Source organism: Octopus bimaculoides, chromosome 5 (assembly GCF_046866305.1).
Source record: "Octopus bimaculoides isolate indiv1 chromosome 5, ASM4686630v1, whole genome shotgun sequence".
Taxonomy (NCBI): Eukaryota; Metazoa; Mollusca; class Cephalopoda; order Octopoda; family Octopodidae; genus Octopus; species Octopus bimaculoides.
In genome coordinates, this window is record NC_142932.1 from 49605297 (window position 1) to 49630853 (window position 25557).

A 25557-nucleotide genomic window follows, 5' to 3' on the forward strand; every position below is an offset into this window, starting at 1 on the left:
AAGTCTCTGAAGCTACATCAGACATTATATTAAGATCGTTAAGAAACCTGGGAGGTTGATCGGATCACCATTATAGAAGATGTACCCCTTCAACAATACTACATGTACTAGTAAGACTAGAAATGTAGCATAAGGTGGTGCATGGAAGGGGTTTGTAAGGACAGTAACACGGCATACATTGGGAAGACTCCTACAACTTTAACGGAGAGACTAAGCGAACACTGGTGTGAGTATAATGATGGGAAACAGTTGTCCATATTCTATCAGCATGCCAAAGACCAACATGGCAGCATACATGACCTAAATGACATTTGCATTTTGTCCAAATACCCAAAGGACTGGTCACTTAGACAAATACAAGAGTATGTCTTCATAAATGAAACATTACTCATATTGACCTCAATGCCATGGATACCACTCATGCAGTGTACATACATATATGTATCCGTGTGGACGTCCACCTACATGCCTACCAGGCAGGAAGGCAGGTATGTATACAGCATCATACTTAGACGCATAGATAGATAGATAAATAGGTAGATAGATAGGCAGTCAGGTAGGTAAATAGGTGGGTAGATAGATAAATAAATAAGTTGGTAGTTAGATGGTTAGATTAATTAAGTAAATTGTTAGTTAACATACAACATGGAAAAATACAAGCATGATGAGTAATATTCTTAAGATTATAAACCTGGAAAAGTACAGGACAAGTTATTACACCTGTAAAAGTATAATTCTATCACAACATATATTTAAATTAAACATGAAAAAAATTAAAATATTTTCATCACTTACATGGAAAAATTGAAATATTATCTTTCTGTATTTTATAAGGTAAAATCTTAAATTATTTATTGACACATTATTAATTATCTTATAACAGCAATGTCTGTAAAAATCATGGATTACATGGAAAAATGCGAGCATGAAAAGTAATATTCTTAAGATTATAATCCTGGAAAAGTACAGGGCAAGTTATTACACCTGTAAAAGTATAGGACAAGCTATTACTTCTAGTAAAGTAAAGAATAAGAAACTTTTTACTTAAAATGTTGCAGCAAAGAATGCCAGTTCTTCTAATTCATCACTCTTTACAGTTCTCATCTTTTAAATTTATTGTACAAAACTGCTCAGCTAATTTGTATGTCTAATTAGTTACTTTTTTTCTGTATTTAAGGTAGTAAATTAGCCAAATTCGACTTAAATAAGTATAGGGTTATTTGTAAACTATAATAAAATAAGTTTTAATATTCAAATTTTAATTTTAGCTGCAATATTTTAAGTAAAAAGTCCATATCCTGTTTAATGCACTTCTCTGTCTAGCTGAAAATATATCCATAGAGCTCCTACTACATCTAAACCCACATTGTGATTCTGGTTGAACCTCATCAGCAATGTGCAGATGCAATCTATCAAGTAATTATCCTACAAAGGATCTTTCCAGCCACAATTAACAGACGTCCTTTCGACCTTTCGATTTATAGAAGAATATCTCCATAATCACATCACGCCAATCCTGAGGAACTACTTTACTATGCCAAACCCTCTGATTACACCTGTCACCATTGTACAGAAATGTTCACCACCGCATTGGTATATCTCTGCACCTAATCTAGTCATACTAGGGGCCCTTTATTTGTTCAATTTCACAAAAGCCATTTTTATTTCAGCCGGGTTCGGAACCTATGCTAAAAAATGTTTTGTTGGTCGTTCAGGAATATTATCAAGAAGGGAGAGGTCAACTTTGGTGGGTCTGTTGAGCAACAAATCAAAGTGCTCTTTCCATTTCCGAACAATATCCTTAGGATTTGTTAATACTTCTGTGCTATCTTTACTATGAAGTGGAGCAGCTGTTGATGAAGTTGGACCATAATCTGGACCATAAAGTGAGAGTAAAGAAGTTTTGAATTGTTAGCATTTGAAGCTTCTTGGATTTCATCACATCTATTACTCCACTAATTTTCCTGCATCATCCTCAGCTTCTTCTGCACTGTTGCTTTTACTTCCTTAAAACTTGTAGCTGCTCTCCTGTTCATTGAAAGGTCAGCATTTATCTTCTCCTCTAAGATAATACCAATTTCTTTATCATTATCGTCGAACCAATCCTGTTGCTTTATCACAACAGAACCAAGAGTGTTACTACCAATCTCACAGATTCTCTCTTTGAACGAATTCCAACTTCCATCACAAGATAAATTACTCATCTCCCTCACAATATCATTGTGTACTGATGGTATCTTAAATTTATTGATATCAATCCGTTTAGGTAGCTTGACATTGTTTGCTCTGGCCTTAGGCTTGACAACAGAATTCACCTTAGCATGCACCTGTGGCCCGTCTGGCACTTTGCACCATGCACAATTCGTACAGTATCAATGTCCTGAATATCACGTTTCCTAGTGAGGATATAATATATAAGGTGCTGTTTTTTTCAATCCAGTGTGCATCCATGTCGTTTTATACTTATTTGTTAGTTGAAACATTGTGTTCATAACACATAGATCCATCTCTACACATATTTGTAATAGCAGTAAACCGTTACTGTTGGAACTCCCAACCCCATGCTAAAACACCCCAAGTCTCCCAATCTGCACCAACACGAGCATTAAAATCACCTAAAATGATGACTTTGTCATCAGGAGGGTACTGCGGATAATCTGTGTAACAGATAGAAGGCAAGTTTAGCATCTTCAGACGAATTCATAGTTAAAGTATACGCTCTTATGAGTGTTGCATGGCAATCCTTTCTTAATGGAATTCCTAAAGACATCAAGCAATCAGAACGACAATATGGCAGCTCCTCAAGTTTCGAAACTAGAGTGGTTTTAACTGAAAATCCCATTTCTGATTCTCTTTTACAGGACTCATCTTCAAAATTACAGAACCACTCCAAAATAAATGATACCCATTAGATTTCTCAACAAAATTCCCTTTTCCATGAATTCTTTTCTCGGCTAATGCAACAACGTTTATATCATATCATTTGTAACTCTTTTGCACCAAGTGTGGATCTTCTCTCCAGGTGAGATTTCAACAGATCATTGCCTAATAAGGTTCGGACATTTCAACATCTTAATTTCATAGGCTTGCACCTTAACCTGAATTTACTCACAGTTGCAGAATGACTACCGGACCCAGGCTGTGGTGCCCTGGGACACCTGCCGGGCCAGACCATAGAACAAAATGTTCCAGAGTCCTTTTTGTCATTTACTTTAGTATCAATATTGACTTCTGTTGTTTGATTGTTCCTTCTTAGGGTTCTGCATGTACATGCAAGATATTCTTTTCCTTTCCCTTTCAAGTAATATCTGTGCTTGATTCTTTTTAAAGTGAGGAATAAGTTTTGCACAGAACTAACCCTACTCTCTGAACTACAAAGCATGATCCAAAGCATACATACATACATACATACATACATACATACATACAAATTGATATGCAAGTATAGCTTTAAGCTATACGCAAACACACTAGTAGAAACAAGAATACATTTATCAAAGGTTTATTACTTTACGTATTATTTCTGTTTAGTTCATTCAAATTCGTTTAACACTCACTATTAACATTCTTTTGTTGTTCTTCTCCCAACGGAAGTCCCTTTTGCTGCTGACCAACTTCCTAGCTAGCCCAGAACAAAGTTCCTGTCTACAGGTCATCTGTTGTGAATCCTGCCCTACATAGCCCCCCCCCCGCCCAGAACTGTTGACTGTCATTGGAAATGGAAGCCATTTAAATTGTCCTACCCATGCATGTGGTTACTCAATTCTTTGGTGACTGCTCCTTGTCAAGAGTTGGTATGATCTGCCTAGGGTGGCCCCTGTTAGGTGGCTGGGCTACCTGAACGGGGCTGTCAATATTGAGATGGGCCAGTTTCAATCTATCAATGGAGACTGTGTCTTGTCCGCCAATTAGGAGTTGGAATGTTTTATCTTCCAGATGTATGACTTGATATAGACCATCGTAGGGTGACTGGAAGGGTTTTTGTTTTGTGTCACGTCAAACGAACACAAACTTAGCTGTGCAGAGGTCATTTGATATGGATGATCTGGGTGTACTGTGTGTTGACAAAGGAACAGGGCGCAACTGGCCCACGCTGTCACTCAGTTGAGTGAGGTACCTTTTGACATCCGGATCTGACTTCGTATTTGGAAGGAAATCTCCTGGCACTGTAAGAGGGGCACTGTATACCATTTCCGCAGAAGAAGTGTTGAGATTTTCTTTTGGGGCTGTGTGGATTCCCAGCATCACCCATGTGAGTTGGTCAATCCAGTTTGGCCCATTAAGTCTGGTTAACAGGGATTCCTTCAGGCAATGGTGAAATCTCTCCACTAATCTGTTGGCCTGTGGTTAGTAGGCTGTTGTGTGGTTCATTGTGATTCCAAAAATGTCACACATGTCATTTCACAGCTTTGAGGTGAATTGTGGACCCCGATCGGATGAGATGCTGTCTGGTACACCCAAACAGGCGACCCAGTTTGCGATGAAGGCTCAGCTGACTTCTTGTGTTTCTGTGTTGCGGAGAGGGATAGCCTCAGGCCAACAGGTATAGCGGTCTACCAAGGTCAGTAGATAGAGCAACCCTGTGAAGGTGGTAGGGGGCTGACAAGGTCGATGTTGACATGGTTGAATCAGGCCTGAGGTGGTTCATAGTTGCCCAGTGGTGCTTTGGTGTGCTGATGGACTTTGGCTTGTTGACAGGGGATGTAGGTCCTGGTCCAGTTCCCAATTTGCTTGGCCATACTGTGCCAGATAAATTCGCTTGACAGCAGCTGTCATGTGGCTTTAGTACTTGGGTGGGAAAGTCTGTGAAGGACATGAAAAACTTTCTTGTGCCAGGCTGATGAGATGATCAGTCATGGATTCCCAGTGGACACATCACACATAGCAGGGTTGTGCTGTTAGAGCCAAAGTGTACATCCTACAAAGAAAGTGATGTGATGGTAGTGCGGTAGGCCCTGGTCTTGTCATTTGTCTGTTGGGTTGCAGTCATAGCTTCGTAATCCAAGCATTCCGTTATTGGTGCTAGGTAGGTGTGAGAGCAGGTACAAACATGAGAGAGTGTGTCGGCAACTCGGTTGCCCTTGCCGGCTATGTGTTGGATGTCTGTGGTGTACTCAGAAATGGCTGATAGCTGTCGTTGCTGGTGTGCAGACCAAGGCTCCGAGAGCTTGCTCATAGCAAAGGTGAGTGGTTTGTGATCTGTGAATATTGTAAACATGGGCCTTCAAGGAGATAGCAAAAGGGGTGGACACGTAGATGGACAGCCTATAGTTCCCTGTCAAAAGCACTGTATTTCTGTTCAGGGGGTCGTAGTTGTTGACTGAAGAAGTCGAGCGGTCGCCACTAACTGTTGATGAGTTGTTCCAAAATGACACTAATGGCTGTGTTGGATGCGCCAATTGTGAATGCTGTCCAAGCTGATATATGAGGATGGGACAGCATGGTTTCTTGGGCCAGGGCTTGTTTTGTGGATTTGAAGGTTGAAGTTATTGTACTATCCCGCTCTACCTGTCTTTTTGAACCCTCTTTTGACAGTCCTTGTATAGGGGTCTCATCACTCTTGCTGCAGTAGGGATGAAGTGATGGTAAAAGTTTACCATGCCCACGAATTGATGTAGAGCCTTGCTTGTGGTGGGGCATGGAAAGGATAGGGTAGCTTTCACTTTTTCTGGCGTGAGTGTAGTGCCAGCACTTGTGATTCGATGTCCCAAGAAGTCAATTTCTGTCATACCAAAAATGCACTTGGCAGGGTTGATTACCAAACCATACTGTTCTAGCCTATAAAAAAAGAGTTACTAGGTGCTTCTTATGAAGCTCCGTGTTTTGGCTTGCAATAAGGATATCGAAGTATGCAAAGACAGAATCGAGACCTCTGCACACAGTGTCCATCAGGCGTTGGAAGGATTGTGCTGCATTTATTTAGCCCAAAGGGTGTACGTAGGAATTCGTACAGACCAAAAGGAGTGATCACAGCAGTTTTTGGTACATCGTTGTCTTGTACTAGTATTTGGTGGTATCTCTGGATGAGGTCAACCTTCGAGAAGATTGAGCACCTGGCTAGCTGGGCTGAGAAATCCTGTATGTGTCAGGTGTCGTATCTGCGTTGAGATGGTGGTAATCTCCGCAGGGTCGATAACCTCCATTGGATTTGGGGGCCACATGCGGGGTGACGACCAGGGAATGCTTGATCGGTGAACTATGCCCAATGCCTCCATATTGTCGAACTTGGCCTTTGTGATTGCAAGTTTGTCTGGTGATAGACAACATGCGCAGCTGTGCACTGGAGGGCTGGTGGTGGAGAAGTGGTGTGTCACCCCGTGGAGGGCTGTAGGTTTGGAGAATGTCGGAGTGGTGAGATTGGGATGACTTACAAGAAGATTTAAGAATTCATTCTTGGTCTGCGAGACGGTTGCAATGCGGGAGGCGGCATGTGTAGATGTTGCAAGAGACATGGAAGCGTATGAGTTGTCAAGGACTCCTCTTCCCCGCAAGTGTACTCGAAGAAAGTCTGCACCGATTATGGGCTGATGGACATCGGCGATGGTGAATGTGCATGTGTATTTTTGTGAGCTGATGTTGAGAGAAAGGGTGCGATGACCATATGCCTTAATTGTGGACCCGTTGGCAGCTGTTAAAGGTTGGCTCCACTTTCCATGACGGAGGTCCTTTGCTGACGTCGAGATAACGCTGACTTCTGCTCCTGTGTTGATTAGGAACCTGCATCCGGAGGTCCAATCGCGGACATAGAGGAGCATTTGATTATGTCTGCTGGCCACCAGGGTGTTCAATGGCGGTCGGCCCTGGAGTTTCTCTGGGTCACTGGTGAAGGGGTCCTGAAGCTACATAGTTGTTTGCACTTTGTTGCCTTTTTCCCGAACTTTGCATGGTAGAAGCACAAGTCATCTTGCTTAACCCTGTTTTGGGGCTGACCCTATGGCATTGACCATCACACAGTTGCCTTCGCTAATTGCCGCATATCCTTGATTTCAGTCTGAGTTATGAGGGCCTGGACCTGGGGTGGAAGCTTGCAGAGGAATATTTGCCTAAACAAAAAGGAAGGTGACTCACCGGGGGCGGGGAGACCTAATGCCAACATTTTCTCCATCAGTTCCGAAGGCTTAGAATCGCCTAATTCCCCCTCCAGTATCTTGGCTGCCGCTTCTCTTTCATTGCGTTGGAATGTATCCACTAGCCTGTTTTTCAATATGGCGTATTTGTTCGTTGGTGGGGGTTGGGTTAAAATGTCCAGCACCCTTGTTACCGTATCTTCATCTCGTGCTGCCACAACATACGATTATTTCGTTTGGTCGGCCGTTACTTTGTTTATATTGAATTGGCCCCGCCTGCGCGAACCACAGTTCAGCCCTCTTAGACCAGAACTGTGGTAGCCTCAGTGTTGTTTTGTTGCTTGCGATGTTTGTATCGATAGCATTCTATCGTCGGGGTCACCAGTTAAGCAGTGGAGACGAGAATACATTTATCAAAGGTTTATTACTTTACGTACATCGGGGCTTAAGTCGCCAGTTATTTCTGTTTAGTTTATAGGAAAGTGGGTTATACATCATTAGATGTATCCTGACTTTCCTATATAATATTAAGAATATAACGGAACGCTGAACTCCAGACTATCAACTTAAACAACATTTATTCAGGTGGTAAATATATACATCTTTAGCTCTTGTTTGTTGTTACAGCTTCTGTGTGTGTGAGCATGGTTGTTGGGACGTTGGTATGTAGATGTAAGCGAGCTGTCGAGCGTAAGTTCGAAAGATGGAGAGAGATAGCTAAACACGTCCATGCTCAATTGCTGGCCAGCAAGAAAGAGAGAGAGAATGAAGCGGGAAAACTTGGTTGTTGAATTCCACGCATGCGTGAGACTACGCATGCGCACGGCGTTACTACAGGGCTCCCTTGCCAGTGCGGAAACGCACGATAATATGAAATCTGTTGGAACGCCTGAGGCAGGATGGCCACCGAAATCACCCACAAGATGTGGTAAACACACACAAAGAAAAATCAAAGAAATGAATGTACACTTGTGAGATACATGCATGCAATGTACAAATGAAATGACAATGACAAAACAACCGTGATGACAACTGTCCAGGAAACTGGAATCACGCGATGTAAAAGTCTGATTTTTTTGTTTTCCCTGAAAGGAAAGAAAATATATGAGTGCACAAGTGTGTGTGTGAGAAAAAACACAGAATATAGCAAAAGTGTCTGTAGTATAGACTGCGAAAAGTCCTAAAACACTGAGATAGAGAAAACCAGTTCGTATCAAAATTCCACAAGGAGATAGAATGTCTGTACTCAGGAAGTCGTGGTCAGTTGGCAGAGCTATAGTTGAGCGTCGGATGCTAGTTGTGACCAGTTACCTGGTACGGAATATTCTATAAAAGTTACACAAGGAAATTTGGTCTGTTGATCGTGAGTGGAAACATCCACTCTAACAGAGTCGATAAAACCGAGTGTGTTGATCTGGTGTGTCCCTGGTGGTGGGGTTGTTGGCGCACGACACTGTGGTAGACAGTACATTGATGGTGAAGACGTCGGCGCAGGAACTGTAATATAGCTGTGTTCTGTATGTGTGGTGGTAATGATGTCCTGTTGAAACTTGGCGACGTCGGGGGAATGCTTGTAGTTGGTAGTAGTAATAGTTGTCGTCACGGTGGTAATCTTGGTTGAACGAAGCTGGTGGCGAAAAGGTCGCTCGGTGATGGTGTTTGAAGAGGTGCGCTTTTACAGACGGTCGACAGACAAATCTCTGTACGGCCATTAGCGAAAACCTCGAAGAAAAATTTTCTTAACCCAAGATGAAAGAACGACCGTGCGAACTCAAAAAGGAGAAATAGTGACGAATGGAAAAACAGAGGACTCCTTTTATTTAAACGTGTCACACGGTCGAACACAAAATAATATATCAAAGATGATATACAAATAATTATGTTATACTACGATAACATAAATAGCCAGTAATGAGACGATAGAAAAGACAACCGTATGAAATGAATAACAAGATATATTTAGTGTGGCATAAAAGATGTATGTGTATGTGAGAGTGTGAATGCGACATATAAGAACATAATAAAAAACAGGCCGTCTATATGTATGTGAGATATCACAGCAGATAGAAAGTCAGTACACGTGAGAGTTTTATACCAAGTTCTTGAGTACACAATAGTATGAGTCTGTATGTGAAAGAAGTGAGGCGTATGTTTGGCAGAGCTTATCACTAGTTGTGTTTTGGCTTCGATGCCAGGGCAGATTCTTCGTTATACAGATGTTCGTAGTTCAATCTCCATGACCGCATTTGTTCTTTAGTCGGGGTTCACCAGTTATAAGAATGTTGGTTATCAGTTATATAGAAATAGTTGTTATTGTAGCTCAGCGGGCTGCGTATTCGAATCACGTCGAAGGGTCACCACTTTATAAGAAAGTGGGTTATTGTAGCTCAGAGGGCTGCGTGTTTGAATCACGTCGGGGGTCACCACTTTATAGGAAAGTGGGTTATACATCATTAGATGTATACCTGACTTTCCTATATAATATTAAGAACATAACGGAACGCTGAACTCCAGCCTATCAACACAAACAACATTTATTTAGGTGGTAAATATATACATCTTTAGCTCTTGTTTGTTGTTACAGCTTCTGTGTGTGTGAGCATGGTTGTTGGGACGTTGGTATGTAGATGTAAGCGAGCTGTCGAGCGTAAGTCCGAAAGATGGAGAGAGACAGCTAAACACGTCCATGCTCAATCGCTGGCCAGCAAGAAAGAGTGAGATCAAAGCGGGAAAACTTGGTATGTTGAATTCCACGCATGCGTGAGACTACGCATGCGCACGGCGTTACTACAAATTCATTCAGATTCTTATAACACTCACTGCTGACATTCTTTTGTTCTTCTTCTCCCAACGGAAGTCCTTTCGCTGCTGACCAACTTCCTAGCTAGTCCGCATCGAAGTTCCTGTCTACAGTTCGTCCGTCATGAATCCTGCCCTACACAGGCATACACATGTGCAGGGTGGCCCTCAAATCTCTGGACTATCCCAAAGTATAATGTTAAATATTCACATTTAGTCTTTTATAAACAACTAGCAGAAATATCCAGCGTTGCCTGGATTAAAGAAAATAATGAAATTCGATAATGCCTTTTAGATCTCTAACATGACACATGGATTATGCAGTTCTCAACAGTAATTAGCTAAGGTACAAACTATTAATGTCAATAACATATTTTGTCCAATGTTCTCACTGTTAAAATTGTTAAAAAAAAACAGGTAGTTCTTTGTCTTTGCAATCACCTTCAATTGTCAGTACTTATTTGAAACATATTGAACCTGAAAATGCATAAACTTGAGAAGAACCAGCCTGCAGGCACTCCTCTCCTGTTAAAAAGTACATCAACTCCATGCAAAATACATTTAAATGAGCATTCATTATAACGGCATTCCCACATGCATTCTTTTCAAGTTATTTCGATGTTACACTCGCTTGCCCTAAGCCTTATTGCACGCAAATGGAGAAAACGTTCACTGCATATATATCGATCGCTGTACGCCAGCGTCTAACAGCTTTGGCTTTTTAATGCACAAAAAATTGAAATTATTTTTTTTCTGTGCCTCTGATTAAAATTTTCGAAAAACAAACCCAGCTACATTACTTGGAAAAAAATAATCTTTATTGTGCTGGTTTTTCGTAAAATTTTGCGCATGGAAAAGGCAACAAAATCGCCCCTCCCCACTTTCAATGGGATATTCCTATCTTAAAAAGTAATAATCGATTATCTCGGTAACCATGGGAGTTGGAGGGCAATAAAAATCTCCTGAACATGAGCGGACCATGCTGCCGCTCTGTGCTGAATTTCACGCGATTCCACTGCACCGTTCTCGAGTGAATCTGCCGACACTCAATCAATCAAGCAATCAAGAACACTGCAATTTATAGTATAGATAAATACACTTCTTAGAAAACATTTCTTAATTTTCATAAAGCACTTTATTTACTAATATACACTTTAAAAAGATGAAAAAAAAATGAAAGAAAACAAATGGAGAAAAAAGTAGCGGAAGATGGAGGGAGAGAAGGAGTTGGGCTATATATTCCAGAACAAGTGTGGTACTTAACCGCACCCCTCAGTAATGACTGCGATGGCGTTGCCGCAGAGAATAGTCAGCGACATTCGCCGCAGCAGCCATTCCACCTCATGGGGCTCATTTCTCAGACGGGCCGCCGCATTTCCTATTTTGCGAAGGAAACCGGTAGTATGGGGTCCTAGAACACCTGACGTCTCGACGGCCAGCGGCACAAACTGAGAGCAGCTGGCCAGGTTCCTGTACTTATCGGCCTTTTCTCGACTCCGCGTTACAGGCGACGATATCGGGGTTTGAAAATTACAACCTTAAAATGAAATGGTCACCATTTTGTTCTTGACAAAGATAAGCACTTTTTAAAACTGAAAACAATTGTAAAAAAAGTTGTTAAACACTTAAAACGATCTTGTTACTTTTGGCCACCCTATATATACTTGCGCGCGCACACAGCTACACACTCACCTACAATCGCACACACACCTATACCCCCACCCCCCACACACACAGAGGTTTGCATCCTTAAACGCATACACAATACATTCAGGGTGGTAGTGAGTGTATAGTTTGTATCAACAGCAACAACAATCGCAGAAACAGCAATAAAATCATCATCATCATCAGCAGCAACAACAACAATAACGTTAAATCTAAATCGAAAGGAATTGTCCAAGTAGAGAGAGCTTCGTTGTTACTATAGCAACACAGTAAACAGTACACGAATAGCGTTTCGAAATGATTTATTTATTCCATATTCATAAAAGCTTCTTATTATGAGCATGATCTTAAAATTTGTACAATGAAGAAAGGACTCAGCTTCCGGTCCTATATTCCCAGAATATCTTGGGATCGTTCGATTATCCTACTATTATTGACGGCGGCGATATTTTCATTCGTTGCTGGCTCCATAATATCAATATGGAACAATCCGCAGCAGTATTGTCAAACCATTTACCAGGTACCATTTCGTGAATTTTCAATTAACATTGCATGATTTCTATTAACTTTGTAAAATGTATACGCACAGGCGGGGCTATGTGGTAAGCAGTGTGCTTCCCAACTACCTGGTTCCAGGTTCAGTCTCTGCGTGGAACTTTGGGCGATTGTCTTCAACTATAGTCCCGGACCAAACAATCAAAGCCTCGTGAGTGGATATGGTACACAGAAACTGGAAGAAGCCCATTACACACACACACACACACACACATGGTTCAAATGTACAGAAAACAAAAGACAAAGACAAGTGAGGGAACAATAAGCAGGTGTATTAGTTTGACGCTTGGGAAGAATGGAAAAATCTTTGACGTTTCGAGCTTACGCTCTTCGACAGATATGTAAGTGTGTCTGTGTTTGTGTATGTCTTCTAATACCGTTTCACAACCGGTGTTGATTTGTTCTCATAACTTAGCAGTTCAGCAAATTGAACTGATAGAATAAGTACCAGTCTTCCAAAAGAAGAAAAGTACTGGGGTCGATTTGTTCGACAAAAACCCTTCCAGGCTTTGCCCTAGCATGGTCACATTCAGCGACTGAAACGAATAAAGTGAAATTAAGCCGCTAGAAACTGCCGAACCACGTCTATGTCGCTTGTGTACTCGTAATTCAGAAGGTAAGTCTTATCATACACGTTCAGTTTGCCAGAGATTTCCGTTAACCCTTTTACCAATTGTAAGTAAATACCTAAGTGACAATCTAATTGGGGAAATCTGTTTCGTACGTATTCTGTGAAGAGCGGTCAACCAACTGTAGAACAGTCTGTCAGAAGAATCACTCCTTTATTCTTACCATCAGTAGCATAAAAATATGTTTACATTCTTCTTTAATCCAGATTGAGGATTTTTAACAAACACGTACGTGCATACATGCATACATTTATCCATGCATGCATGCATACATCCTCCTTCCTATTCCATATATACATAATACATACATACATACTCCCACACCCATCACACACATAATTGCACACACATACACACTCGTACATACATGTACACGCACATACACACATACACATATACACGCAAGCGCGCGCACACACACACATACCTCCACACCAACCCCACGCGCACGCACATACACATACGCACGCACACACACACACAACACACACGTACTCGTACATACAAACATACACACACGTACACACATGCACATACATACGCGCACGTGCACACACATAGGGACGCAGATATATACTTCTACAAACACAACCCCACGCACACACGTGCACGCTCACATACACGCACGCTCACACACCACACACACACACACACTCTTCTGACTGCCCCTCAAACATCCTACTACTGATCGTCCTATCTACGTACATGTGCAAAATCACACAACTACATAAAAGACATTATTTACATTATCTACATTTGACGGATATTCGTCCTCATCTTGTTTGTTGTTAACACAACGTTTCGGCTGATATACCCTCCAGCCTTCGTCAGGTGTCTTGGGGAAATTTCGAAATTTCGAAAGTGGTTAAGAGCGCGGGCTACTAACCCCAAGGTTCCGAGTTCGATTCACGGCAGCGACCTGATTAATAATAATAATAATAATAATAATATAATAATAATAATAATAGTAACATCGTTAGGAATGAGAACCCAGGTTCGAAATTTCCCCAAGACACCTGACGAAGGCTGGAGGGTATATCAGCCGAAACGTTGTGTTAACAACAAACAAGATGAGGACGAATATCCGTCAAATGTAGATAATGTAAATAATGTAAATAATTCCTCATCTCTTAAATATAGAACTGTACATAAAAGAACACCACTTGTTTTATCATAGCCGCTGAATTCTAACAACATTAACAGACACAAAGATCCCTCACACATACGCATATGAACAGTTAATATCTCATACAACACACACGCAGATACACACACACAACCCCCCCCCCCACACACATAGTCTGTTACCACCACTCGCAAGCACACACACGTATTCAGTTACTGTTATACGCACACTACCATACACGCACAAACACACTCAGTTACTGCCACACACACACACGCTACCACATACACACACATGCTATCACACGCGCGCGTGCACATACACGCACATACACGCATATACACGCAGATACCTCCTTCTCCTCTTACGCTCTCCTGTCTGAGAAAGCACTTTTTCTTTGTCCATTCACTTCTCGTCATTCCAAAATGTAACTAGATGTGGATTGCTGGTGACTTTTCCTTCCATCTTCCTTTTCTGTTTACTGTTTCCGAAGAAGAGCTTTGCGCGAAACGTAAAATACCCTTTCTTTTCTTCCCTGAGCATCTTAGAACTTTGCATGTACCATATCCTCGCGTTGTTGTTTTTTCTTGTGTTTTTTCTCCGTTTATTTTTGGGGGATTAACTACATACATACATACATACATACATACATACATACATAATGATGATGGCCGTCCACCCGTGACCGAGGAAGACCATTGCCGACTTTCAGGAACATTGTGCGCTCTAGGACTAACTTATATTTTGCATTTTGCGGCTCCGTTCGCGGCTAATGAGCCCTGCTCTTGACAAGCATACACGACTGCAAACATTGCAGATTATACATACATACATACATACATACATACATACATACATACATATTGGGCCTTAAAAAGAAGTAGGATTCAGCAGTGGCCTGGAGTGCAAAGGTCGTGAATATCTCATGAATAACTTACAACCGTATTGCATTTTGAGAGGTGGACTCCCATGTCCGGGGTCTGAAAGCGGTGATGTTCAGCTTTAGAAAATTGGCATCAGGAGGCCATAAAGTTGATTATTGACGGTTAACCTCTTGGAATGGATAGGAAGGATGCTGCTGGAAAGCTCAGCAGGAGGTTGGCCGAGGACTAGTGTTAAAAACCTCACCCTACCAGATTGTAGTTAACCTAGACCTGATTTCATGCACCCTTACTTCACTGCAGCTACTGTTGTTGCTAATACTGCTACATATACAGCTGGGCTACACAGTAATAAAGTTTTAAGGAGTAGTAGTAATGGTGGTGGTCGTTGTGGTAATAGCAGTGGTGATGGTGGTAGTAGTATAATTGTAGTAGTTGTAGAAATTACTTCCCATCTACCACCCAGGGCAAGTGTAATTTGAAATCGCTTTCAGTCCTACTGCATGGCACCTTGGATAAATGTCTTCCGCTATAGCCTCGGGCCGACGAAAGCCTTGTGAGTGGATTTAATAGATGGAAACTGAAAGAAGCTCGTCGTATATCTATCTATCTATCTATCTATCTATCTATCTATCTATCTATCTATAAGGTCGTGTGGCAAGAAGCTTGCTCCCCAACCACATGGTTTAGGGTTCAGTCCCACTGCGTAGCAATCTTGGGCAAGTATCTTGTACTATATCGTCAGCCCAATCAAAGCTTTGTGAATGGATTTGGTAGACGGCAACTGAAAGAAGCCCGTTGTGTGTGTGTGTAAATATATGTATATATATATATATATATATATATATATATATATATATATATATATATATATATATATATATATATATTTTTCTTACTTTTTAACTCTTATTTGTTTCAGTCATTTGACTGTCGCTATACTGGATCGCCATCTTTAATCGAACAAATCGAACCCAGCACTTATTCTTTGTAAGCCTAGTACTTATTCTATCGGTTACTTTTGCCGAACTGCTAAGTTACGGGGACACCAGCATCGGTTGCCAAGCGATGGTGGTGGTGGGGGGCAAACACAGATACACAAATACATATACATACATATACATACATATATATGTATATATATATATATACGACGGGCTTCTTTCAGTTTCTGTTTACCAAATCCACTCACAAGGCTTTGGTCGGCCCAAGGGTATAGTAGAAGACTCTAGCTCAAAGTGTCACGCAGTAGGACTGAACCCGGAACCATGTGGTTGGGAAGCAAGCTTATATATATGTAACGGTAAGGTTTTTGTGAAGGCTGCAATTCTTTTGTCAACGGGGTCACCAATTGTAACGGTTATTAGATGAACGATGAACAGTGATCGAAGTTGTAAAGAAATATTTATTTACCGTTACTTTAATAAATGCCATACCACGACGGGTAGGTTAGTGTAATAGTATAACACAGTTTGTAAAGCATGCAAGGTAAAGAAAGTTAATTTCGGCCTGTATATGTGTGTACACGATCTTGTAGCAGTATATAGACAGAGATATGGTAATGTTACAGAGAAAAGAAAGTGAGCTAGTGAAAGTTATAGAGGCGAGGGAGGTTGTGTCTCATAGTTGGCTGATTGTAACCTTCTTTCTCCCTCTGGTCGAAGTTCTAGCTGGTCAGCCAGACTTCGTTCTCACTGAGTCGTCACCGACTGGTGACTAAACTAAATTTTCCTTGGAGTTTCTTGGTTTTTATAACAATCCAGAAGGATAGACAAATGATTGAGAACAATAGTTTTAGTTGGTGGTCTTGTTATCTCTATTCTAGCTTTTGGTGATGTAGAATAGGTTAGAAAGGGTCATGTGGGGAAGATATTGTTTCGGCCTAGCTGAAGGCATCTGGAAAATATTAAACTGCTGTCAGAGAAAAACCATTGTTCCACCGTGGGAAAAGTTCTGTTGGAGTGTTGATTTAAATTTGGCTATAGTGGATCGAATCCACTTCATGCATGCAAGATCCACTACATATATATATATATATATATGTATATATGTGTGTGTATATATATGTATATATATACATATATATATATATATATATATGTGTGTGTATATATATATTCTCCCATATATATATATAATTCCAAAAACTGGAACAAGAACGCAACAAACGACAAGAAAAAGATGGACAGGACAAAACAAGAACGGGCCATTTCTGGCCTTCTCTCATCAGTTAAGCTTCCAGATTGTCCCTACAGTTTCGGTGTCTTTGTGTCTGTATTTGTTCTATACCACCGCTTGAACACAAGCGTTGGTGTGTTTACGTACCCGTAAATTAGCGGTTCGGCAAAATAGGACAATGAAATAAGTACTAGGTTTTTAAAAAATAAGCCCTGGGGTCGATTTGTTCGACTAAGCACCATTCCTCCATCATGGCTGCAGTCAAATGACTGAAACAAGTAAAAGATAAAAGATAAAATATAAAAGCTATCTTTTTCCCCGGCAAATCTGAAGATTTCAAGTTAACTGGAGGTAAGGTGAAATGATGGTGGTGGTGAGAATATGAAATCGCTACACTGAGAAAAATGGAGGAGGTGAGTTCCCTTCTTTGCTGTACACCCGGAGCTCTCAACCATTTTGTAAAATCTATGAACCCCTTATCATTTTATTCTAGTGGACACCCCTACCCAAAGCCATTCGATGTTTTATAGAAATTTCTTTCAAAAATCCTTTGTTTTTCACACATTAACTTGTGTAGGTTGAACTATGTAAAATGTTTGAGAAAGAAACCCAACTGTTTCTTGCAATACATACATCGAAAGCAAATCTTTTTCAGGGGCCCTTAAAATACTATCGGGGCTTCCCAATTTATTATCCTGTTAAGTGCCCCCCCCCCCAATTTTATTGGACCCTCAGGGGCCATACGGACCTCAGTTGAGAACCACTGTTGTTCACTTACAACCTGCTTTGATGGATTGACAGTAGCATTTGTAAGTATATTTATGGAATACATGAAAATGTTTGTTAATATGCCTCGGAAAGGTCATTTTTTTCAAGGGAAATAATGCTCTGGTTATGTTTTACTTTATTTTACTAGATATATTATATTTTTCACAAACGACAGAATTTTTTCACAGAGAAAATAGGTCCGGCAGAAAAACGTTTTCGAGACTGTAATGCACAGGTAGGATATCATTTTATCTAATTAGGGACCTTATAATTGTTATCTTCAAAGCTATCAGGCTGATTGATGACCAAAGGCGTTGCGGTCATATCCATTTTCTCTTTTATTTATTCAGCCATTATACACGTAGGCTTACGCTTACTATCTATCTTTCTTAAAGGCAGACTATAGCTTGACGGAGATTTGGTCATTTCTAGTAGGTCAAATAATCATAGGTTGGATCGACTTTTGGAAATTAAAAGTACAAGGATTGAGTAAAATGAAATAGACTGATCAGGAATGGCGTCAATGACACAGACTTTCCTCTCTAAGAACTTAATATTATATTTAGCCGTAAGTCTGCGAGCTGGCAGAGTCGTTAGCACGCCAGGGAAAATGCTTAACGGTTGATCGTCCGTCTTTAAAATCTGAGATCAAATTCTGCTGAGGTCTACTTTGCTTTTCATCCTTTCGGGGTCGATAAAATAAGTATCAGTTGAGCTCTAGGGTAGATTAAATATTGAGAAGTACATTATGCAATAACATTCATAATTGTGTATAGATTTCTTTTAAATTCCATAAAGTAAAAAATTGAAATTCTCTAATTCTTATTGTGAACATTAAACGTGTGTGCTAATCCAACGGACTCTCAGTTTATACCAAGTAAATATATCACTTGATTTTTTTTCTTATTTCTTATTCTCTTATTTTTCTATATAAACCTATTTTTTCTTATTTTCTTATTTTTCTATTAAACTGTGGTGAGAAAAAGAAAAGGGGCAGTGGGAGGGGGACTCAACCTATATACTTCCATGAGCCCCATTTGAATCAACGAAGAACGATATACGGCTCGCGAGATGCGGTTTGACCACTCTTTTTATTTAGTATTCGTGCCCATATAATTTACCAAACTGCTGTTGGTTAACTTTAAATTTCTTCAATACCATGCTTTTGATTTCTCTTCTTATACACACAGTTTAAAGGTTGTGCTGAAAGCTTCCACTAACACCGAACAATGGGCAAACACTTCAGAATCGAGATATTAAGAAACTAATTTTCAATACCGAAGCAGTTAAGTATTGTATTATTTCGAAAGTATTGTTGTATTCCTATAGCCATTCTCTAAATAGAGGATCTCTAAAACTTAACCCTAACACTTTTCTCAAGTATTATTTCTATATAGACAGAACCACAAGGTTCGTAGTGACTAAAGTAAAGGTTCGTAGGGACCCGTTCTTATCTCTGATTTTATGATGTTGAAAAGGCGGAGGAAATTTCTCTTCCTGTGGGATGCCAGTCTACCACAAGTAACATCTACAAAGGTTTTACAAGAATCATTACTTCTCATAACTTGATATGCTGTGCTCTTTACATTAACTTCAGTCCAGATCTGCAATCTCCAGAATTCCCAAAAAGGAATTGTCAATTAATAATGCCTGCTACTATTCATAACATGTCACAATGCTAAACTAAATATACACAAGCAACATAAACTTGTCACGAATAAAAAATAAAACACCTGACTGATGACGCGTGCATCTACGGTTCAAAATTAAAATTTATGGTAATGATATGTGCACCAACTACACTCTTTCTCCATATTATAAAGAGGCAGCAACATACACCAACATCACCTCATGTTGGAAGTCTTGAAACATTAATGTCAGGTTTAGAAAAATTACTATCTTTAACAAACTGCAAGGAACACATTCGAAATATGTAAGAAAAACACCATGACAAAAAAAAAAAAATGAAAACAAGAAATATAGTTTTAAATACGTACTCGGATATCTATACACATACATATAAATATGTACGTGTAAATATGTACGTGTAAATATGTATATGTATATATGTATGTATGTATGTATGTATATATATATATATATATATATATATATATATATATATATATATATATATGATAGGCAGATACGGAAGACAGAATAAACTGGAAACTTTATTTATCACAACGGTCGTTTCGACATATCCTGCATCGATTCCTCGCTCCCCCACGGGTGGGAAACTATGCAATGAATTTCGATCCATCTCTCGGTGTGGAAGCATCTCATCAGGTGATGTCATAGAGTTTCTTGTTACGTAGATAATGTTTCACCCTAAAGATAAACTAGAGCATGTTGATAGCGGTCGCAGCTAAAATACATTGAGAAGGAATGGCAAAGAACAAATTAAGTCGCGAAGCTGTGTATACAAACAGGAAATAATTAAGAAAAATAGTACAGGCATGGCCGTGTGGTAAGAAGCTTGCTTCCTAACCACATGGTTCCAGGTTCAGTACCACTGCGCGGCACCTTGGGGTAGTGTCTTCTACTATAGCCTTAGGCCGACGAAAGCTTTTGTGAGGGAATTTGTTGACGGAAACTGAAAGAAGTCTGTCGTATATATATATATATATATACGACGGGCTTCTTTCATACATATATATATGTATTTGTGTATTTGTGTTTGTGCCCCCCACCATCACTTGACAACCGATGGTGATGTGTTTACATCCCCGTAACGTAGCGGTTCGGTAAAAGGGACCGATAGAATAAGTACTAGGCTTACAAAGAATACGTCTTGGGGTCGATTTGTTCGACTAAAGGTGGTGCTCCAGCCTGGCCGCAGTTAGATGACTGAAACAAGCAAAAGAGTAAAAGAATACAAAGGATAAGGAAAATAAAGCATACAATAAAGTAAAATAAAGTACTATTAAGTGTACCTCTATTAGTTCTTTTCTCATGTACACACCCGCCGTCCCGTATGTATGGACGAGCTGCTGGTAATATCTTTTCATAGTTACCTATCTTTGCTAACGTGACACCGTAGGGCCAGATATTTCCGAAGTTATATCCCAACAAACGCCTATATACACATATGTACACACACACACACACACACACACACACACACACACAAACGCACATACACACACACACACATACACACACGTGCGCCGTTTCACATACATACACAGACCTATCGCTGTTTATATACATCAGAAAATATATAGATACGTATACGTCCTCATATACATACACACGGTCATATACATGCACATACACATACATATGTACGCATACGGAATCGCATAGACGTACATAAGTCCGCTCGCGCGTTAATCACTATGTGAGTTCACACTTATACTAGTACTACAACAAACACTTACGTACATATTTATACATACACGCATAGTCGTCTGTTCCCACTGGATGTGGCTGCGTATACTTTCGGCCTTGCGTATATGCCTATACATATTTTATCTACGACCACTGTCAACATGCTCTAGTTGATTTTAAGAGGGAAATATTACCTATGTAACGAGAAACTGTATAACGTCACATGGTAAGATGCTTCTGTACCGTAGGATGCACCGAAATTCATTGTATAGATTTCTACAGGGAGCAATGTAGAATGTGTCGAAACGATCGTTGTGATAAATAAAGTTTTCAGTATACTCTTTCTTCCCTATCCATTGTTTCTATCATACTCTACGTACACTAAGGAATTCGTAAGGTAGATCCAGTGACAATTGTGCAATTACGGTGGTTGACACCAGGTAGCCATAGGCAGAGAACGCACTTTATCGGCATATTACTAGGGACATACCTAGCACGTAAATTTTAAATTTAAAATTTAATTTTAAGTAACACACACACACACACACACACACACACACACACACATACACACACACATACACACACACATGTGATGATATTACAAAGTTCCCGGAATAGTTATGTTTAGTAAAAAATAACTTACCTAAGTTTTAACGTCATTTTCGAAATAGTCACCTTGCGCAACAATAAACCGGTTCTAGCGTTCTTGGCACTTTTGGAATCCGGCCTGGACGTCGTTTTTCGTAAGCGAGTTGAGAGCCTTCTGCAATTCGCTCTGGATCTCGACAACAGTGTTAAAACGGTGACCTTTGAACTCCATTTTCACCTTGTGGAAGAGATGGAAGTCCGCAGGTGCTAAATCTGGCGAATAGTGTGTGCGTGCGTGTGCATATGTTCGCACGCGTGCCTCTGTGCGTGAACGAAAGTACAAAGACACATTCACACACTTATAGAGTTTTAAGTGCACAACCTACATGAGCAATAAATACAAATATAAAACCTAACAACGTATATATGCTCTCTGATATGCATACCAAGCGATACACATACTTATTCAAGCAAATACGTTCACATCTATATGTACGTCTACACGCATATATACACACACGCAGCGCGCGCGCACACACACACACACACACACACACACACACACACACACACACACAAACGCTTTCAAATATGTAAAATCATAAGTGTACTTGGGTCAAGTCTTCGAAAATTTCCATATACGAAAATAATATAACCATAGAATCATTAAAAAACATGTATCCTCGAAAATACAATAATTGTGTTGCAGGCTGAGTCGTACAAATAGTAAAAAAAAAGGGGCAATATTCTAACATAAATAATAGAATACTGAATTTCTTAATTTAATGTAAATTAGATATATTGATTGATATGGTAAGTAATAAGAGAATATTGTTATTTTTTGAAGACACGTGTATATGCAATTTGCAAGAGTTTGTAGAATTTTATAGTATTATAAGTTTGAGTCTGCAAAAATGGATTATTTCAGAATATTTATTACGTATTTTTAGTTTAGAAATATATTTCGTATAATTCAATAGTACAAAGTTGGTAAAGTTGGTAGGGTTAAGTATGTGAGAGAAGTTTTCAGGAGATATTATGCGGTGTTACATTCAGAGGTATAAATCTCCATATATTTCGATAAGGGTATAATATTTTTCTTATTTGGGTTATTAAATGAATGTGTGTGTTGGCTAAATCTATTTTTAAAGGAATTTGCAGTTAATCCGAACTATGAAAGAATTCTTAGAACTTGGGGATGTGAGGTTGACAAGAAGGTAGAGTGAAATGAGAGGAATGAGAAAATGGTGGATTTAGTGAAAATTAACGAGTGATAGCAAAATAAACTTTTCTTTTCTTAAGGCATTTTTTTTAGAGAGGGCTTAAATTTCTCTTCTTGAAGTTGCAGTTATTTGGATTATTGCTATTTAGTTTTTGGTTTAGTTTTGCTTGGTTGGATTTGCTATTATTTGTGAGAAGTTATGGGCGATAGAGTCGGAAATATTTGTTGTGTTTATTTAGTAATTTGTGGTAGATGGAAAATGGTTTGCAAAATTTAACAGAAAGTTTTGCCTCATTCATTAAATTTCTATTAATAAAAATAAAATAAAAATTCTTTGTAATTTTCTCAACACCTTCATAACCGACTGAAAAAGCCGTCAGGCGAATCTTGAAGCTAATATGAATTTTATGTATATATGTATGTATGCATGTATGTATGTATATATATATATATATATATATATATATATATATATATATATATATATATATATATATATATATATATATATATATGTATGTATGTATGTATGTATGATGGATTCTCTTGTCGTGAATGACAAAAGAGTGTTCAATAAAATAAAGCGTTAATCATGTTCTATGGACACGAATGTGTCTCTTGAGACTTGCTGGCAAAACTTTTGGCAAATGGAACAAATTGAGGACTGAGTTTGCTTGAGTGTTTGTGGATCATTCACTATGTATTTTTTGAGTGGACGGCAAGGCTTGCTTTGCTTCGTTCTAAAAAACTACAATGATAGGTAAAGTTTCCGTTTAGTGGAGAAGTGTTTTGCCAGCGTGGCTTCATGCTTGCACGAAGTTGGCTGCAATGCTGGAGTCAACTTTGCTACCAATAGTTTCATGCATTGGAGGACTTGTTGGCTTGGTGCCAAAATTTGAAATCAATGTACATACTATTATATGAATTATTTTAATATTTGAAATCATCTAAAGACAATCTCCAAAATTTGAAATTTTGAACAAAGCTGTATAATTAGTAATGAATATAACTATGTGAAACTAAGATTTAGGAATATTACAGATTTAATTAAACTACTATAAGTAAATATTAGTCTTACAATTAGAACAATTTGTTGCACGTAAAAAGGAAGTTTAAAAGTTGTTTTAGAAAATTTTTTAATGAATAATATTTATTTAAAACAAACTATTTTCTAAAAACATTTCATTTCAATATAATAAATTAATTATGGAATAGTAATTTTACCTTATATCATTATTAAGTAAGGTTCTATTCTATTTCAGACAAGTAAAAGAAAAATGAAAAACTCTAGGCAAAAACATTTATGGTGAAAAATATCCACGTTGAAGTAGAAAAGGATTTTAAAACGAAATGTTTGTCTTTATTCTAACAAAAAATAGAATAAATGAAATCAATTAAGCAGTCAGAAGCGGTAATTACGTTAGAAATGTAATGATTTATCTAATTAAACGAATGATTTATCTAATTAAACGAATGATTTATCTAATTAAACGTTTTATATTCTAGCTTGTATCCTAATAATCCCAGGCGTGGCTCTGTCGTGAGGTCTTCTTCCCAACCACATGATTCCGGGTTCAGTACAACTGTGTAGCACCCTGGCCAAGGCTGACCAAAGCCTTGTGAGTGGATTTGTATGTATGTATGTATGTATGTATGTATGTATGTATGTATGTATGTATGTATGTATGCATGTATGTATGTATGTATGTATGTATGTATGTATACATATACATAGTTAAAAAAGTAAATAAAATTGGAAAAGTCACAGAAGTATATTTTAGAAAATGTGTTATAAAATACAATCGGTTTCGATGTATCCATCTTATCAAATATTAGAATTTTTAGAGAGTCAGAGAGAAAAAAACATTTTTTGTAGGGTCTAACAAGCTGTACCCATATTTGAGTTCTTAATCAAGCATTAAGAACTCAGATATGGGTACAAACTGTTCAGCACCACCAAAAATGTTTTTTCTCTCTCTGATTCCCCGAAGAATTCTTTCTTAATATTTGATAAAATGGCTATATCGAAACCGGTTATAGTTTTTAAACATTCTCTAAAATATACTTCTGTGCTTTTTTTCAATTTTATTTACTTTTTTTTTAACTATAATTTTTGATTTGTACGGACTTCTAACCACTTTTCATATATATATCTGCAGACAAGAAAATCCACCTGGCAGAGTATAACAGATTGCTCATGCATAAATACAAAAGTTTCTCCGTTAGGTCAAGCATGCTACATAATGTGGGAAGCGTATGCAAGTGGAGGTTACTCAAGGTCGGCGATTAGAAAATTTACATAGTCTTGTCTGAGAAGTTTAAGGAGTCGCTTTTCAACCGAGTCAGCTTTCAGATACCAACAAAACGGACATTAGCTTACTCCATCTGAAAAATGAGAGATCGAAACATCGTTTGATATATAATATAGCATTAAACAGAGAGTCATCGAACGAATGAACCCATAAATGAGTGGTTTAAAGAAAATGTAGATTTTAGAAAGCGAAAAGAATGCCCATTTTGTTTAAAACGAAGGCTCCTGATTTCGATCTAAATACAAGAAAGAAGATATTCACCATGTGTATACATGCGGAAAATAATCCTGTCCAACTGGAAGATTCAACTAATTAGCAGCACTACTGCACACGGATCCAAATGGGCAATTTTCCCATATTCTACGTTCTTTAACTATTTAATTTCCCAGCATTTAAAACCCGCCACCATTTATGTATTAACACTCCAAACT

General features: G+C 38.8%; 2 protein-coding genes and 1 long non-coding RNA gene across 7 annotated transcripts in view; 2 read left to right on the plus strand and 1 right to left on the minus strand.

The window, feature by feature from the left end:
• The window catches only part of LOC106869253 (uncharacterized), an 80329-nt gene extending 79519 nt beyond the window's left edge, over positions 1-810 (plus strand). For all 3 annotated transcript variants that reach the window (XM_089352218.1, XM_089352220.1, XM_052967808.2), the window contains exon 7: positions 1-810. This exon is cut by the window's left edge. The gene's annotated coding sequence lies outside the window, so the exon portion shown is untranslated.
• A 5219-nt stretch (positions 811-6029) lies between these two features.
• LOC149135516 (uncharacterized) lies at positions 6030-6755 on the minus strand. Its single transcript, XM_089353076.1, has one exon. The coding sequence runs from the start codon at positions 6753-6755 to the stop codon at positions 6030-6032; it is 726 nt and encodes a 241-aa protein (XP_089209202.1).
• Positions 6756-11674: 4919 nt separating this feature from the next.
• Positions 11675-24300, plus strand: LOC106869256 (uncharacterized). Of its 3 annotated transcripts, none has more exons than XR_016241790.1 (4): positions 11675-12427; positions 17817-17903; positions 18859-18953; positions 24077-24300. It is a non-coding gene; the product is annotated as an uncharacterized LOC106869256 (long non-coding RNA). The 3 variants fall into 3 exon arrangements; XR_001409385.3 differs by having other exon boundaries at positions 11678-12702; XR_001409384.2 differs by having other exon boundaries at positions 11680-12051.
• The last annotated feature ends 1257 nt before the right edge of the window (positions 24301-25557 follow it).

Coding starts and splice junctions, on each gene's coding strand:
- LOC149135516 (XM_089353076.1), bottom strand. CDS start 6,755: ATGCTCCTCTATGTCCGCGATTGGACCTCCGGATGCAGGTTCCTAATC.